Consider the following 15307-nt stretch of genomic DNA (forward strand, 5'->3'; position numbering starts at 1 on the left):
ATTGCTGTTATGGAAAAATTTCGCAGTTTTTTAAGATATCCTAACCAAGCTAAGCAATTGATATATGTAACACCAACGTCTAAATGTCTGAAAGCGTATTCAGTCCTCGCTCTTATTTTTTTGTCTTTTTTTTTTTTTGGATGAGCGCAGGGTTCAAAGGGTTATATTGTTCTTTGTTAAGTGCGATCTATCACACCTGTTGCTCAACCAAATAGCAAATGGAGCAGCACTTGGCACATATTCTCATTTTGCTTTCGCTATTCCAGACCCAGCATGTCGCGCACTGGCCTCGGCCAGGATCGTCATCAGGATCGGGACTTTCATATTGCCACCACGGAGGAGTTTGTGAAGCGCTTCGGGGGCACGCGTGTCATCAATCGGGTTCTCATCGCCAATAACGGAATTGCGGCGGTCAAGTGCATGCGCTCGATCCGCCGCTGGTCCTACGAGATGTTCAAGAACGAACGGGCGGTACGATTTGTGGTTATGGTCACGCCCGAGGATCTCAAGGCGAACGCGGAGTACATCAAAATGGCCGATCATTATGTGCCTGTGCCCGGTGGATCCAACAACACAACTATGCCAATGTCGAGCTCATTGTGGATATCGCACTTCGCACTCAAGTGCAGGTACGTATTTGGTTTTTGTTTTTGTTGTTGTTTTTCTCTTAACCCAGCCCAGAGTCGTCGTGCCCTGCCCTCCACATCTCGTCTAGACTTCGTATCGTATGATTTCTATTTACTTGCGCCATACTCGAACCCAAGTAGAATCGTTCGATTTTGCACATTTTGTATAGCCCCTAAAAGCACAAAGTGGGCGTGTCGGCACTTGGGATAACCGGTGCCTGCCTTTAATGAGCACATACTTAATTGATTACACTGCAACAATAGAAGAGTTATTAAATTTGCACTTATCAGCTTGAAAGTCAAACATGTTTTCTAACTAATTAATTAGTGCATACTAAATAGGTGTAGTACTGTCCTAATTAAAAACACTTTTAAAACCTTTCCGTAATATATATTCTCTTGCAATTTTGTCATATATTTCCCTGGAATCTTTATAGCAGTTATTGGTTTTTATAGCACACATTTAACTATCTGCCTTAAATTTAGATATGAAGAGACTAACACTTGCGTACTTATCTTCAATAAAGATAATTGAACCAAATAACAATAGATGAGAGATTTATGCGGCCATAATAAGAATTTTTAGTTAAAAATAAATGTATATGCTTTTACTGTTGTACTCATTAAGCATTAGAAGAACCGCCAATGCGTTGCGCCTTTCTCTGCGATTTTCAGAATCTCAAGAAGACTAACAAGATTTTGAAACTATTCTGTGTAGCCAGTATAATATAGAAAACAGTTTGTCCTAGTTAATGAAAAGCAGAAGAGATATTAGAGAGAAAATAGAGAGATGGATAGGCTATATATGGGTGAGATGAAGAGCGAATAAAGCTAATGAGGAAAGAAAGAGAGCTAATGAGCTAAAGAGAGTTCGGGATGTTGAAAGAGAGAAACGAGGTGATGCTTAAGATAAATTTGGATTAAGTAAATTAATTATATAAACGCCTTTCTAGGTGATTCTCATTACTTTAAGTGAGCCCTGCAGTTCTTGGTGTTATTTAGGTGCTATATGTACACCAAATTATTGTCATATCTTTATACAGGGTATAACCTAGTCGAGCAGCGTAAGACTAGTTGTAGATTGTTTTTCACACTGTCGTCACAATTGATATACCGTATGCCATAACCGTTATCATTACCGCAAATACATTTTGCCATCTATTCAATTAGCCGCTTCGCAATTAATGAGAGTATTATTTTATTATTTTCTTTCTGCAGGCTGTGTGGGCTGGCTGGGGTCATGCGTCGGAAAATCCCAAACTGCCGGAGCTGTTGCACAAGGAGGGTCTGGTGTTTCTCGGCCCGCCGGAGCGTGCGATGTGGGCACTGGGCGATAAGGTGGCCTCCTCGATTGTGGCCAAACGGCGGAGATACCCACATTGCCGTGGTCCGGCTCCGATCTGAAGGCACAGTACAGCGGCAAGAAGATTAAAATATCCAGTGAACTCTTTGCACGCGGCTGTGTCACCAATGTGGAGCAGGGCCTGGCCGCCGTTGCCAAGATTGGTATGATATTTACTCAAGATAAGATTGACTGAACACTATTTACAAATATTTATTTTCTCCCACTTTGTTGCAGGCTTCCGGTGATGATTAAAGCTTCGGAGGGAGGCGGCGGCAAGGGCATTCGTCGCGTGGACACCACCGAGGAGTTTCCGGGCCTGTTCCGTCAGGTGCAGGCCGAGGTGCCCGGTTCGCCCATATTTGTGATGAAGCTGGCGAGCGGTGCACGGCATTTGGAGGTGCAGCTGCTGGCGGATCAGTATGGCAATGCGATCAGTTTTGTTTGGACGCGATTGTTCCATACAGCGACGCCATCAGAAGATCATCGAGGAGGCGCCGGCAATTGTCGCACAGCCGGAGGTCTTCGAGGACATGGAAAAGGCAGCTCTGTGCGTCTCGCCAAAATGGTGGGTATGTCAGCGCCGGCACGGTCGAGTATCTGTACGATCCGGAGGGCAGATACTTCTTCCTGGAGCTTAATCCGCGTCTGCAAGTGGAGCATCCGTGCACGGAAATGGTAGCCGATGTGAATTTGCCCGCCTGTCAGCTCCAAATCGGCATGGGCATACCCCTGTACCGGCTCAAGGATATACGTCTGCTCTATGGCGAATCGCCGTGGGGCTCGTCCGTCATTGACTTTGAGAATCCGCCAAATAAGCCGCGCCCGTCGGGCCATGTCATTGCCGCACGCATCACCTCCGAGAATCCGGACGAGGGCTTCAAGCCAAGCTCTGGCACCGTGCAGGAGCTCAACTTCCGCTCCAGCAAAAAATGTCTGGGGCTACTTCAGCGTAGCTGCCTCGGGTGGCCTGCACGAGTTTGCGGACTCGCAGTTCGGCCATTGCTTCTCCTGGGGCGAGAATCGTCAGCAGGCGCGCGAGAATCTTGTGATTGCCCTAAAGGAGCTGTCCATTCGCGGTGATTTCCGCACAAACAGTCGAGTATCTGATTACGCTGCTCGAGACGAATCGTTTCCTTGAAAATAGCATAGACACCGCCTGGCTGGATGCGCTGATCGCGGAGCGTATGCAGTCCGAGAAACCGGACATTCTGCTGGCGTCATGTGCGGCGCGCTGCACATTGCGGATCGCCACATAACGGAGGCATTCACCAGTTTCCAGACATCGCTGGAGAAGGGTCAAATCCAGGCCGCCAACACGCTGAGCAACGTGGTGGACGTGGAGCTCATTACGGCGGGCTGCGCTACAAGGTGCAGGCGGCGAAGAGCGGACACAATTCCTATTTTCTGCTGATGAACAACTCGTTCAAGGAGATCGAGGTGCATCGTCTGTCCGACGGCGGGCTGCTCATCTCGCTGGAGGGCGCCTCGTACACCACCTACATGAAGGAGGAGGTGGATCGCTATCGCATTGTCATCGGCAACCAGACGTGCGTCTTCGAGAAGGAGAACGATCCATCGCTGTTGCGTAGTCCTTCGGCTGGCAAGCTGATCAACATGCTGGTGGAGGACGGCGCACATGTGGCCAAGGGCCAGGCATTTGCTGAAATTGAGGTCATGAAAATGGTGATGACCCTCACCCTCCCAGGAGGCGGGCACTGTGACCTTTGTGCGTCGCCCAGGCGCTGTGCTGGATGCGGGCTCTCTGCTCGGCCATCTGGAACTGGATGATCCCTCACTGGTGACCAAGGCGCAGCCCTGCAAGAGCCAATTCCCGCAGCCAGAGAATGCGCCAGTCCCGGAGAAACTGAATCGTGTCCACAACACCTACAAGGCAATCTTGGAGAACACCCTGGCCGGCTACTGTCTGCCCGAGCCCTACAATGCGCAACGCCTCCGGGATATTATTGAGAAGTTTATGCAGAGCCTGCGTGATCCCTCGCTGCCGCTGCTGGAGCTGCAGGAGGTGATCGCTTCGATATCGGGCCGCATACCCATTTCCGTGGAGAAAAAGATACGGAAACTGATGACGCTCTACGAGCGCAACATTACCAGCGTCCTGGCGCAGTTCCCCTCGCAGCAAATCGCCAGCGTCATCGACAGCCACGCGGCAACGCTCCAGAAGCGCGCCGATCGCGACGTCTTCTTCCTGACCACCCAGAGCATTGTGCAGCTGGTGCAGCGCTACAGGAACGGCATACGCGGACGCATGAAGGCTGCCGTCCATGAGCTGTTGCGTCAATACTACGACGTGGAGTCACAGTTCCAGCACGGACATTACGACAAGTGCGTCGGTCTGGTGCGCGAGCACAACAAGGACGACATGCTGACGGTGGTCAATACGATATTCTCGCACTCGCAGGTGGCCAAAAAGAATCTGCTGGTCACGCTGCTCATCGATCATCTGTGGCCAACGAGCCGGGGCTCACCGACGAGCTGGCCAACACGCTCAGCGAGCTGACCTCCCTCAACCGGGCGGAGCATTCCCGTGTGGCATTGCGTTCGCGCCAGGTGCTCATTGCCGCCCATCAGCCGGCCTATGAGCTGCGTCACAACCAGATGGAATCTATTTTTCTGTCGGCCGTCGATATGTATGGCCACAGATTTCCATCCGGAGAATTTGCACAGCGTTTAATCCTGTCGGAGACATCCATCTTCGATATACTGCACGACTTCTTCTATCCACTTCCAATCGGGCTGTCTGCAATGCCGCCCTCGAGGTCTATGTGAGACGCGCCTACACCTCGTACGAGCTGACCTGCCTGCAGCATTTGGAGCTGTCCGGCGGCTTGCCGCTGGTGCATTTCCCAATTTCTGCTGCCAACGGCGCATCCGAATCGTTTGTTCTCGCGCATGAGCTCGCCGGAGGGCCTGGATCAGGCGATAGCTACCGAAACGATGGGCAGCTCCTTTGTGCGAACCGGTGCGATTGCTGCCTTTGATTCGTTCGAGCATTTCTCTATGTATTCGGATGAGATCCTTGATCTGTTGGAAGATTTCGTTTCACCCAGCGCTGGTTAGCGCCAAGGTCTTGGAGGCGGTCGAGGCGGGCCGATTCCATATCGGACAGTCGTCACAGCACCTCCATCAATGTCTCACTCTCGGATCCCATCACGCGTGCCAATGCCGCCGAGGAGGCCAAATCCACGGAGCCCATACACATCATCAGCGTTGCTGTGCGGGAGACGGGCGAAATGGACGATGTGCAATGTCACAGATCTTCGGCAACTATTGCATGGAGCACAACAAGGAACTGTTCCAGCGACGCATACGTCGCATCACCTTTGCCGCGCTCAAGAAGCGCCAGTTCCCCAAGTTCTTTACGTATCGCGCCCGCGACAAGTTCGAGGAGGATCGCATCTACAGACATTTGGAGCCGGCATCCGCTTTCCATTTGGAGCTGAATCGCATGAAGACCTATGATCTGGAGGCCTTGCCGACGGCCAATCAGAAGATGCACCTGTATTTGGGCAGGGCCAAGGTGTCCAAGGGTCAAGAGGTCACCGATTTCCGTTTCTTTATTACGTTCCATTATCCGGCACTCGGACCTGATCACCAAGGAGGCCTCCTTTGAGTATCTGCAAAACGAGGGCGAGCGTGTGCTGCTCGAGGCCATGGACGAGCTGGAGGTGGCATTCTCTCATCCGGATGCCAAACGCACCGATTGCAATCACATATTCCTCAACTTTGTGCCCACTGTCATTATGGATCCCGCGAAAATCGAAGAGTCTGTCACCAAGATGATCATGCGCTATGGACCGCGTCTGTGGAAGCTGCGCGTGCTCCAAGCTGAGCTCAAGATGGTCATCCGGCAGTCACCCCAATCGCCCACGCAGGCGGTGCGTCTGTGCATAGCCAACGATTCCGGCTACTTCCTGGACATCTCCATGTATACGGAACAAACCGAACCCGAAACGGGCATCGTAAGTGGAAACTCTCTTAGACCCTGTCAGTAGCTAATCCCTTACTCCCTCTCTACTTGCAGATCAAGTTTAGGGCCTATGGCGATAAGCAGGGCTCGTTGCATGGCCATCCCATCTCATCGCCGTACATGACCAAGGACTTTTTGCAGCAGAAACGCTTCCAGGCGCAATCCAATGGCACCACCTATGTCTACGATGTGCCCGACATGTTCCGCCAGATGACCGAGCGTCATTGGAAGGAGTTCTCCAAGGCGCGTCCCACTGTGGATATACGCATACCCGATAAGATTCTGCTCGAGTGCAAGGAGCTGGTGCTGGAGGACGATAATCTGGTCGAGCTGCAGCGTTTTGCCGGGCGAAAATAATGTGCGTATATTTAGAAGCTGGGATTGCCTACCTTAGATCTAGAATCTATTAACCGCCTTCCAATGTCCATCTCTTGCAGTGTGGCATGGTTGCTTGGCGTATTGTGCTGGCCACACCCGAGTATCCGGCTGGTCGCGAGATTATAGTGATTGCCAACGATCTGACCTATTTGATTGGCTCCTTTGGCATCAAGGAGGATGTGCTCTTTGCCAAGGCATCCCAGCTGGCCCGCAAACTCAAAGTGCCTCGTGTAAGTAGCTCCATTGGACACCTGAGCTGAGCTCCATAACTTGATAACTAAATCTCCGTCCGCAGATCTACATCTCCGTTAACAGCGGCGCGCGCATTGGTCTTGCCGAGGAGGTGAAAGCCATGTTTAGAATAGCCTGGGAGGATCCCGAAGAGCCCGACAAGGGCTTCAAATATCTATACCTGTCCACAGAGGATTACGCCAAGGTGGCCAATCTGAATTCGGTGCGTGCCATACTCATCGAGGATGAGGGCGAGCAACGCTACAAGATCACCGATATCATTGGCAAAGACGACGGTCTGGGCGTTGAGAATCTGCGCTACGCTGGCCTCATTGCCGGCGAGACATCGCAGGCATACGAGGAGATCGTGACCATTGCAATGGTCACCTGCCGCACCATTGGCATTGGCTCCTATGTGGTGCGTCTGGGTCAACGTGTCATACAGATTGACAACTCGCATATTATTCTCACAGGTTATGCTGCTCTGAACAAGGTAGGGTATAAAATTAGCCGTATATTGTAACCTGTATTAATCGAGATCTCGTCTCCAGCTACTCGGCCGCAAGGTTTATGCCTCGAATAACCAGCTTGGTGGCGTCCAGATCATGTTCAACAATGGCGTCACCCACAAGACGGAAGCCATCGATTTGGATGGCGTCTACACAATACTCGACTGGCTCTCCTACATTCCCGCCTACATTGGCTGTGATCTGCCCATCATTATGCCCAGCGATCAAATTGATCGTCCTGTCGATTTCATGCCCACCAAATCACCCTATGATCCGCGCTGGATGCTCGCCGGTCGTGTGAATCCTGTAAATGCCAATGAATGGGAAAATGGTTTCTTCGATCGCGATTCTTGGAACGAGATCATGGCGCCATGGGCTAAAACCGTGGTCACGGGTCGCGCCCGTTTGGGTGGTGTGCCCGTCGGCGTTATAGCCGTGGAGACGCGCACTGTGGAGGTGGAAATGCCCGCCGATCCGGCCAATTTGGATTCGGAAGCCAAGACACTGCAGCAGGCAGGTCAGGTATGGTATCCGGATTCATCGTACAAGACGGCACAGGCTATCAAGGATTTCGGACGCGAGGAGCTGCCATTGATTGTGTTCGCCAACTGGCGAGGCTTCTCCGGCGGCATGAAGGACATGTACGAACAGATTGTCAAATTTGGCGCATACATTGTCGATGGCCTGCGGGAGTACAAGAAGCCGGTGCTCATCTATTTGCCACCCAATGCTGAGCTGCGTGGCGGCGCTTGGGCTGTGCTCGATTCGCTCATCAATCCGCGTTATATGGAAACATATGCCGATCCAGAAGCGCGCGGCGGTGTGCTCGAGCCCGAGGGCATTGTGGAGATCAAGTACAAAGAAAAGGATCTCGTCAAGACAATACATCGCCTGGATCACACCACAATTGGGGTACGAACAGACTATATATATACTCTTTTATAGATAGATTTACTTATCATTAATTAATCTCAATAGCTAAAGCGCGAGCACGACGAAGCGGTGGCCGCTGGTGATAAGGTCAAGGCGGCGCAGCTGGATGAGAAGATCAAGGCGCGCATCGCGGTGCTGATGCATGTTTATCACACAGTCGCCGTGCACTTTGCCGATCTGCACGATACGCCGGAGCGTATGCTGGAGAAGGAGTGCATCAGCGAAATTGTGCCCTGGCGCGAATCACGTCGCTGGCTCTACTGGCGACTGCGTCGGCTGCTGCTCGAGGATGCGTACATCAAGAAGATACTGCGCGCGCAGGATAATCTCTCTGTGGGTCAAGCCAAGCAGATGCTCCGTCGCTGGCTGGTTGAGGATAAGGGCGCCACCGAGGTAGATATCCCTATTCAGCTGACATTGCATATACAAATTTAATACGTATGTGTATTTCTAACAGGCCTATTTGTGGGACAAGAATGAGGAAATGGTATCCTGGTATCAGGAGCAAACAAATGCCGAATCGATTGTGTCCAAAAATATCAGCTCTGTGAGGCGGGATGCCATCATCTCCACAATATCCAAAATGCTAGAGGTTCGCCATAAAGATCCTCAATTATATATAGTTTATGTATTAATATATATGTATTTTATCTGTCACAGGACTGTCCGGATGTGGCGCTGGACGCTGTTGTTGGCCTCTGCCAAGGCCTCACGCCAGTGAATCGCGGTGTTGTGGTGCGCACGTTGGCACAAATGCAGTTAAACGAGGAGTCCTCCGCGAATACCCAAGGATGACTCTACGTTAACTATTAAGTTATGTGAGAATTGAGTCTCTTAAAAATTTGGTGTTCGGATTTGGTTTGGTGCAACGCACAATATCGAAGAGTGTTGTTTACCCTTAGGATGCTTTCAGCGAATCGTTAAAAAGCTTTGCTTTTGTACCATTTGCATTTTGTTTAGTTGAATTTTTGTAAATTTAATTAGCCTATTATACTAGATACTAATTAGTTAACTTCAATGGCATTGGCAGACCTTCTGCTGTTGTCTGTTCTTTTTTTGGAATTGTAGGCAGTGGGTAGTACGAGGAACCCTCTTCATTTAAATTTGGTAGTTACTCAGATATCAAAAAAAAAAAAAAAAGAAAAAGGAAGACATATATATACACTACTCTATATATATTAATATATATATATATGTATATATATATATATTTATATATAATATACATTGTTTTTGTATTTGTATTGTATACAAAAGCAAAACTTTCCGCTAGTTGTCTAAGACTTAAAATTGTTTATATACACAGAGACTTTTTGTGAATTATACGAATAGAAATACTATTGTGAATATGTGTGTATGTACATGTTTCATATAAATTGAATTTATATTTTACTATTGTTTCGTATTTGCACTGATTCATGGAATCATTTTGTATGCATTTTTGCCATTTATTTCTTAAATTCAAAATGAAATTTACACATGGAACTCGGCGGCGGCAAGTGTAAAATTAAATGTAAAACATTGAACTTTCCCAGATCAGGATGAGAATTTCAGTAAAGTTTTGTATGACGCAGTCTGCCCGCCTCGCATGCTCAGTTCTGTTGATCTAGCCAATCCGGCTCGGCCACGCCGATTTTCTCTATAATGGAATTAACTTGATAGCACAGCGATTGAATTTGACGATCCCATTGGGGCAGCAGTTCACGATTCTCAAAGTGCACAATACCCGAGATTTGGTCAATGTGCCCGTTCATGCGTCCCTCGGTAATCATTTGCGAGGCGATCTTCTCCGCCTTGGCAGCGGGTATGTCCAACAGGGCGCCGAGTTCCTCGAATGTTATGTTATTGTACAATTTACTGGCGGACAACAAATTATGCTCAAAGACAGCGCGATCCAATATGGAAGAGCCATCCGGTGTGGCAGCCTTTTGATGGTCCATCAGCAATGCCTCAAACTCCTGCAGCTCCGAGCGACGTATAATGCGCTCCAAGTACATCTTCTCCAGTATGCCATAGGCTGGCAAATGCTGGCAGCGTTCATCCTTGAAGAGCGTGGCCAGCATGCGGGAGCGCTGCTGCCCAGCCGAGGCGAGCACCGTGCAGATCAACGCCTTCTTCAGTGCTGTCATCCGCTCGCCCTGGTCCACTATTTTGCGGTAGGACAGTTCGTTGTAGCGTTGGGCAGCCTCAATGAATTTGCGGCGGTAGTCGAGGACGCGGGCATAGCACACTTTGTACAGAACCTACAGGCCGGACAACAGATAAGAATATGTGAAAACTTGGTTTAAATAAGGATATTACCTGCAATTCTTCGGAGTTTGTTTCTGCCTGGAGGAGCGAGGCACGATTAATGAACAGCTCGGCCTGAACCGAATCATTGTCCTCCAGATAGAGGCGTGCTATTTTCAAGTATGTGCCCAACTTGCATTCCACGGAGTATTGTTTCTGGCCCGTCTCGAGGGGAATGCCAACCAAAACGGTGGCTGCATCGCGCCACTGTTGATTACGCTCGTATATATTGGCCAAATGGAAACGGATGCCGGCCACTTGCTCCTCAAACGATATGACGCGTGGGTGCACCTTCTCCAGTGTGAAATGGGACAGCTGCTTGGACATGTCGTCGGGCAGTTTGCTCAGCTCGACGCCGACATCGTTCAGTATCTGACGAGCTATGACTAGGCTAACATGCTCGTTGACAATGGCCTCCACAAAGAGTTTCAGTGTATCGATCAATTCGGGGCCGGTGTTTTGCTAGGACACTCTTTAGCAGCTGGCGGTACTTGTCCGCTTGGTCCTTGTGCGTACCAATGAAGTTGGTCAAGCCCATCAACTGGGTACGCAGCACCGCCGTAGATATGCCCATTATCTAGGATCTTAACGCAAACAATGACTTTATTGCAATAAGAAATCGGACAAACTAATAAATATTATCGATATGGCTGGCAAACAGTGCTGGACAATGCTGACAGTTATAGCCATAGTTGCCATATGTGCGATAAAATAACAAAACTGGTATTTTATTTATATAAAATGGTATCCTTTTTTAATTTTCAAATTTCATATTACGCTTATTAATTGTTTAATTTTAAATAGAATGTGTTAAATACTGCATTTAAATTACATTTGAATAAAAAAAATTAAACTAAGATATCCCTCATATAAAAGATACATATTTTGGTAAACAATAGTTTAAGCAGGTGGCAACTTTAATTTTAATCGACAGCGCTAACAATATTTATCGATAACTGTAGATTTTATATAAACAGAGCGGCAAACACGTCGGCAACTAGAATTTGGGCATGGATTTGTCTGTTGAACATGGAAGATGATGATGATGATGACTACAGCATAGATGCAAGTCCAACGAAGTCAAGACACAGTTGTTCCAAGCGCTCCGAACGCCTACTTAGAAGAAAAACTCGTACAGTACAAGAAAACTACGACAGCCAGACCAAGCGGGCGCCGGCAACACAATGGCCATGTGGGACTCAGTCATGCCAGGACTCAGTGAGTGCCTGGGAGCTGCACGAAGAACAGCTCTTTGAAGCCGACCGCTTGGACTGCCTGCGTGCCCAACAAGAGCCATTGCGGGTACGTGCCGTGCCTGCCTCACAGAACTTCCACTCGCTGCAGTCCATGTTGGAGAGCCAGGATATGCTCATTGAGCAAGCCTTGCCAGAGCCAGAAGCAACAGAACAGCTGCTAAGTAAACCAAGCAGCATTGTGGTGGAAATACTCCGTGATTTCTGTTCGTCGCCCACATATGTGGAGGAGCAGCTGCCCACAGATGATGATTCGCCGTGGTTTCGTTTTCGTGGCAAGAAAATTAAAACCTTTGGTCACAAGCGCCCGACAGCAATTGCAGCAACCACAGCTGATGATGAGGATCGCTTGAGTTGCTCCTCGGAGCTATCTGTGCAAGAGGATAATACCACCCAAGTGCCGACGACGACGCACTGCAACTTCGATGTGAATAGCTCACAGAAGATCTGTGAAAACCTTCTCAATTTGAGTGCATTCTTCTCGCAAAACAATGTTAACAAATCAATTGATTTGCCCGATATAGATCCCAAAAGTTGTCTAGCAATAGAAGCTAATGATTACGAGCAAGAAGATGCAACAGATGTTGTGGAGGATATGGGCTACTTTCTCGGCAGCACGGAGCAATGCAAATTGCTTGATGAAAACTGTGATATTAAAATAGCGGGCAAGTCTCTTATTAATCATTTACTCAGCTGCTTTAACTATAATGTCTCCTCTTTACAGATGAACCTGAGTTTTCACTGTTTAGCGAGCGTTCTCGCTTGCTGACAAGGAAAACTCCGCTTAAGGCTGGACAATCTCAAGGTGTGTGCTATATAGTTTCCATTTATATCTATAGTTATAATATTACTATTTTATAGAGGCAAATTTGTGTGGGGATTGGTTCAAAGCTGATTTCGTTACGCAAAAGCTAAAAGTGCCTTTGGATAAAACACAAACTAATGAGACCACGGAAACTGAATTGCTGGAGGGAATTCCTTTCAGTGAATGGCAGCCCATGGACATTGCACATTCAACTAATAAAGTATCGAAAGCAAGTACAAATAGAAACTCTGCCTTGGAACAGAAGCAATTGCAAGCAACTGATTGCAAGCAGCCGGAATTGATTGCATTCAGCGAGTGGCAACCAGATGTCACTGAGTTTCGAACTGCTTCAAGCAAACCAATAAAAGTTTCTGAGCAGCACCAAAAGGAAGCTGGCAAATTAATGGCTGATTTGGAAGCGAGCTACATCCAGAAACCAAGCGAGGTCGTTAACGGCAGAGACTCTGCTGCTATTCAATTCCGCACTGCATCAAACAAGACCATGCAAATAACCGAAGAGATGCGCAGAAAAGCAGCTATGTTGATGGCTGACTTGGAAACAGTTGTTGGGAATCCACCAGAGTTGCAAGAGCTACAAATGGATAGGATGCCCGGCTATCATTCAGCGCCAAATAAAACCCTCAAAGCGCCAAAACAAATTCCAAAAACTGAATTGGACATGAACACTTCAAAGAGAGAGGAAGTAACTACGGACTGTGAAATGCTCGATGGGATTCCTTTAAGCGAATGGCAGCCCATGGACATACCAGACAGCAACCAGACACCTGCCGAGAGCTACGTTTGTAGCCAGTTGGATATGATACCATTCAGTGAATGGCAGCCTATGGATATTCCGGATGCCGTTCAATTTCGCACTGCTTCAAACAAGGCAATCGAAGTTTCTGAGGAGCAACAGAAACAAGCTGCCAAGCTGATGGCCGACATAGAAGCCAGCTACTCCCAGCAAATGGGAGCAGATAGAAGTGATAGAAATCTTGATTCTGAAGTCGAATTTCGCACTGCATCCAATAAGATCGTGAAGTTAACGGACGAGATGCGGCAAAGGGCAGCAATGTTGATGGCTGATTTGGAAACCGGAAATTTAAGTTCCCAAGAGACAACAAAGGAGCAGTTGGATAAAGTTCAGAGAAGTGCAATTGACGGTTCAGAAGCGAATCAAAATATCGAATTTCGCACTGCATCCAATAAGATCGTGAAATTGACGGACGAGATGCGGCAAAGAGCAGCAATGTTGATGGCCGATTTGGAATTTGGTCAACAGGAGGAGGAAAAGGAGCACTTGGCTAAGATTAAGCTTAAGAAGTGTGCGTCGGGAAACATCTCAGAATCTGTTGACAAGTCTAGAAAACTTATCACAGCAGAGGATATAGAATCAGAAAAACGAATTCCTGAGCCAACATGTGAATTTTTCGATGGAATCGTGCCATTGGAGCCTGAAACCAGGATGGGTCAGATAACAGCAACGCCACAGCAGCCGCAGCTAGTCACACAGAAGAACTCGGAAACCTTGAATGTGCCATTCGAGACGCCCAAATGCACGCCAGAGCTGCAGTCCTCGCTGACACAGCTCTCGGAGCGTTCGCCCCTGGACAAAGCGACAAAGAGCTCGATAATTACGCGCCGGAATCTGTTGTCCCTGAATAAGCGACGAAAACAGAAGCGGGATGCAGATAACTGCAGTGCGGATGCTGGCCGCACGCCGATTAGACGATTTGCTCCAATGGCAGCGTCAACAAGCACGCCCATGCCCAGTCGCAAGGACAATGTGGAGGGGGAATCACAGCGCGTAATGCGCGATCGGAGCTGCTCGCAGGAATCGCCACGCGTGCACAGGGAACGTGTGGGTAAGCGTAAGAGTGAAGAGGCGCTGTCACCCATCTATGCGCCTACAACTAAAACCCGACGACTCGGCTTGAGTCGCATACGGAATAAATCAAACCATGATATTTAAAAAACAAATAAAAGTGCGGTACAAAAAATACATATACACCAATGTTGCAGTGCTGGCAGTGACATTTTTTAGTGCATTTCAGTGGCAGACGTTAACCAACACTACCATATGTGTGTTCCAGTCGCTCATTCCATTTCCAATTGGTAAGAAAATAAATAGTCTAATCTAAAATAATAAACAGAGCGTTAAACATAAAAAAACAAATGTAAATTAACAATCAAAACTATAATATAAGTAATAGCTGTACAACTAAGCAAAATGTACGTAATTTTAGCTGTGGCAGGCATCATAAAAACATAGCTCATGCACTTTGTTTACGTCCGCTGCATAATTTCCATTGGAAGGGACCCAAATATAAAAAGCAAAACAATCAAATATGAAAGTGACTTCATGTTTGCAATTTTCCAAACTGCCATCACGCATATGTATATATGTATATGAATGTGAATAATATCAATATGTACATATATATATATATATATGTATGTGATTTGGCGTAACATTTAATTGGTCTCGCGTTTGTAATTACGTACATATGTAGATGCCAGCAGTTGCATATATGTACATGCATATGTGTGTGTGTGTGTGTGAAAGCTGCTCACAAGTCGAATCAACTGCACTTGTTACACAAACAAACAAACAAACGTATGTACGTGTAATCAATTAGTGGTTTTTCTTAGTATATCAACTAAATTTTAAATTAAGTGCTCATATTTGTAATCTATTTTGTAGGCGTTCTATCAAGGTCGGTCGTGTGTATTGGAAGTAAAGCTTCGTCAGAACAATTCCACTTCTACTCTTGCGGCATACTAACACAAGCATACACAAACTCAAACATATATGTATGTCACACACACACACACGCACACACATGGGCGATGCTTGAAAATTGTTAAGCTATTTAAAATTGTGGCGTATAAGCTGCGGCTCTCTCGTCGACTTTATCAGGCACCAAGTGGCAACTCGCTAAAGTGAACA

General features: G+C 47.6%; 3 protein-coding genes and 1 pseudogene across 4 annotated transcripts; 3 read left to right on the plus strand and 1 right to left on the minus strand.

Moving 5' to 3' along the window:
* Nucleotides 1–247: 247 nt before the first annotated feature.
* On the plus strand, nucleotides 248–2149 carry LOC138911463 (uncharacterized). Its single transcript, XM_070210746.1, has 2 exons — nucleotides 248–629; nucleotides 1845–2149. The coding sequence occupies exons 1-2, from the start codon at nucleotides 274–276 to the stop codon at nucleotides 2056–2058; spliced, it is 570 nt and encodes a 189-aa protein (XP_070066847.1). The 5' UTR covers nucleotides 248–273; the 3' UTR covers nucleotides 2059–2149.
* A 51-nt stretch (nucleotides 2150–2200) lies between these two features.
* On the plus strand, nucleotides 2201–9156 carry LOC116650504 (acetyl-CoA carboxylase-like; annotated as a pseudogene). The gene is made up of 8 exons (XR_011417085.1): nucleotides 2201–5951; nucleotides 6014–6317; nucleotides 6397–6567; nucleotides 6633–7061; nucleotides 7120–7989; nucleotides 8056–8403; nucleotides 8468–8602; nucleotides 8671–9156. The product of XR_011417085.1 is annotated as an acetyl-CoA carboxylase-like (transcript).
* Nucleotides 9157–9434: 278 nt separating this feature from the next.
* On the minus strand, nucleotides 9435–10941 carry LOC116650517 (COP9 signalosome complex subunit 4-like). Its single transcript, XM_032434321.2, is given in 3 exon segments — nucleotides 9435–10253; nucleotides 10312–10758; nucleotides 10760–10941. Coding segments are annotated over 3 exon segments (1212 nt in total). The 5' UTR covers nucleotides 10874–10941; the 3' UTR covers nucleotides 9435–9602.
* Nucleotides 10942–11256: 315 nt separating this feature from the next.
* On the plus strand, nucleotides 11257–14361 carry LOC116650356 (breast cancer type 2 susceptibility protein homolog). The gene is made up of 3 exons (XM_032433822.2): nucleotides 11257–12217; nucleotides 12277–12357; nucleotides 12414–14361. Exons 1-3 carry the CDS (start codon nucleotides 11329–11331, stop codon nucleotides 14327–14329), a joined length of 2886 nt encoding a protein of 961 aa, XP_032289713.1. The 5' UTR covers nucleotides 11257–11328; the 3' UTR covers nucleotides 14330–14361.
* The last annotated feature ends 946 nt before the right edge of the window (nucleotides 14362–15307 follow it).

This window comes from Drosophila virilis, unplaced genomic scaffold, assembly GCF_030788295.1.
Source record: "Drosophila virilis strain 15010-1051.87 unplaced genomic scaffold, Dvir_AGI_RSII-ME tig00000015, whole genome shotgun sequence".
Taxonomy (NCBI): domain Eukaryota; kingdom Metazoa; phylum Arthropoda; class Insecta; order Diptera; family Drosophilidae; genus Drosophila; species Drosophila virilis.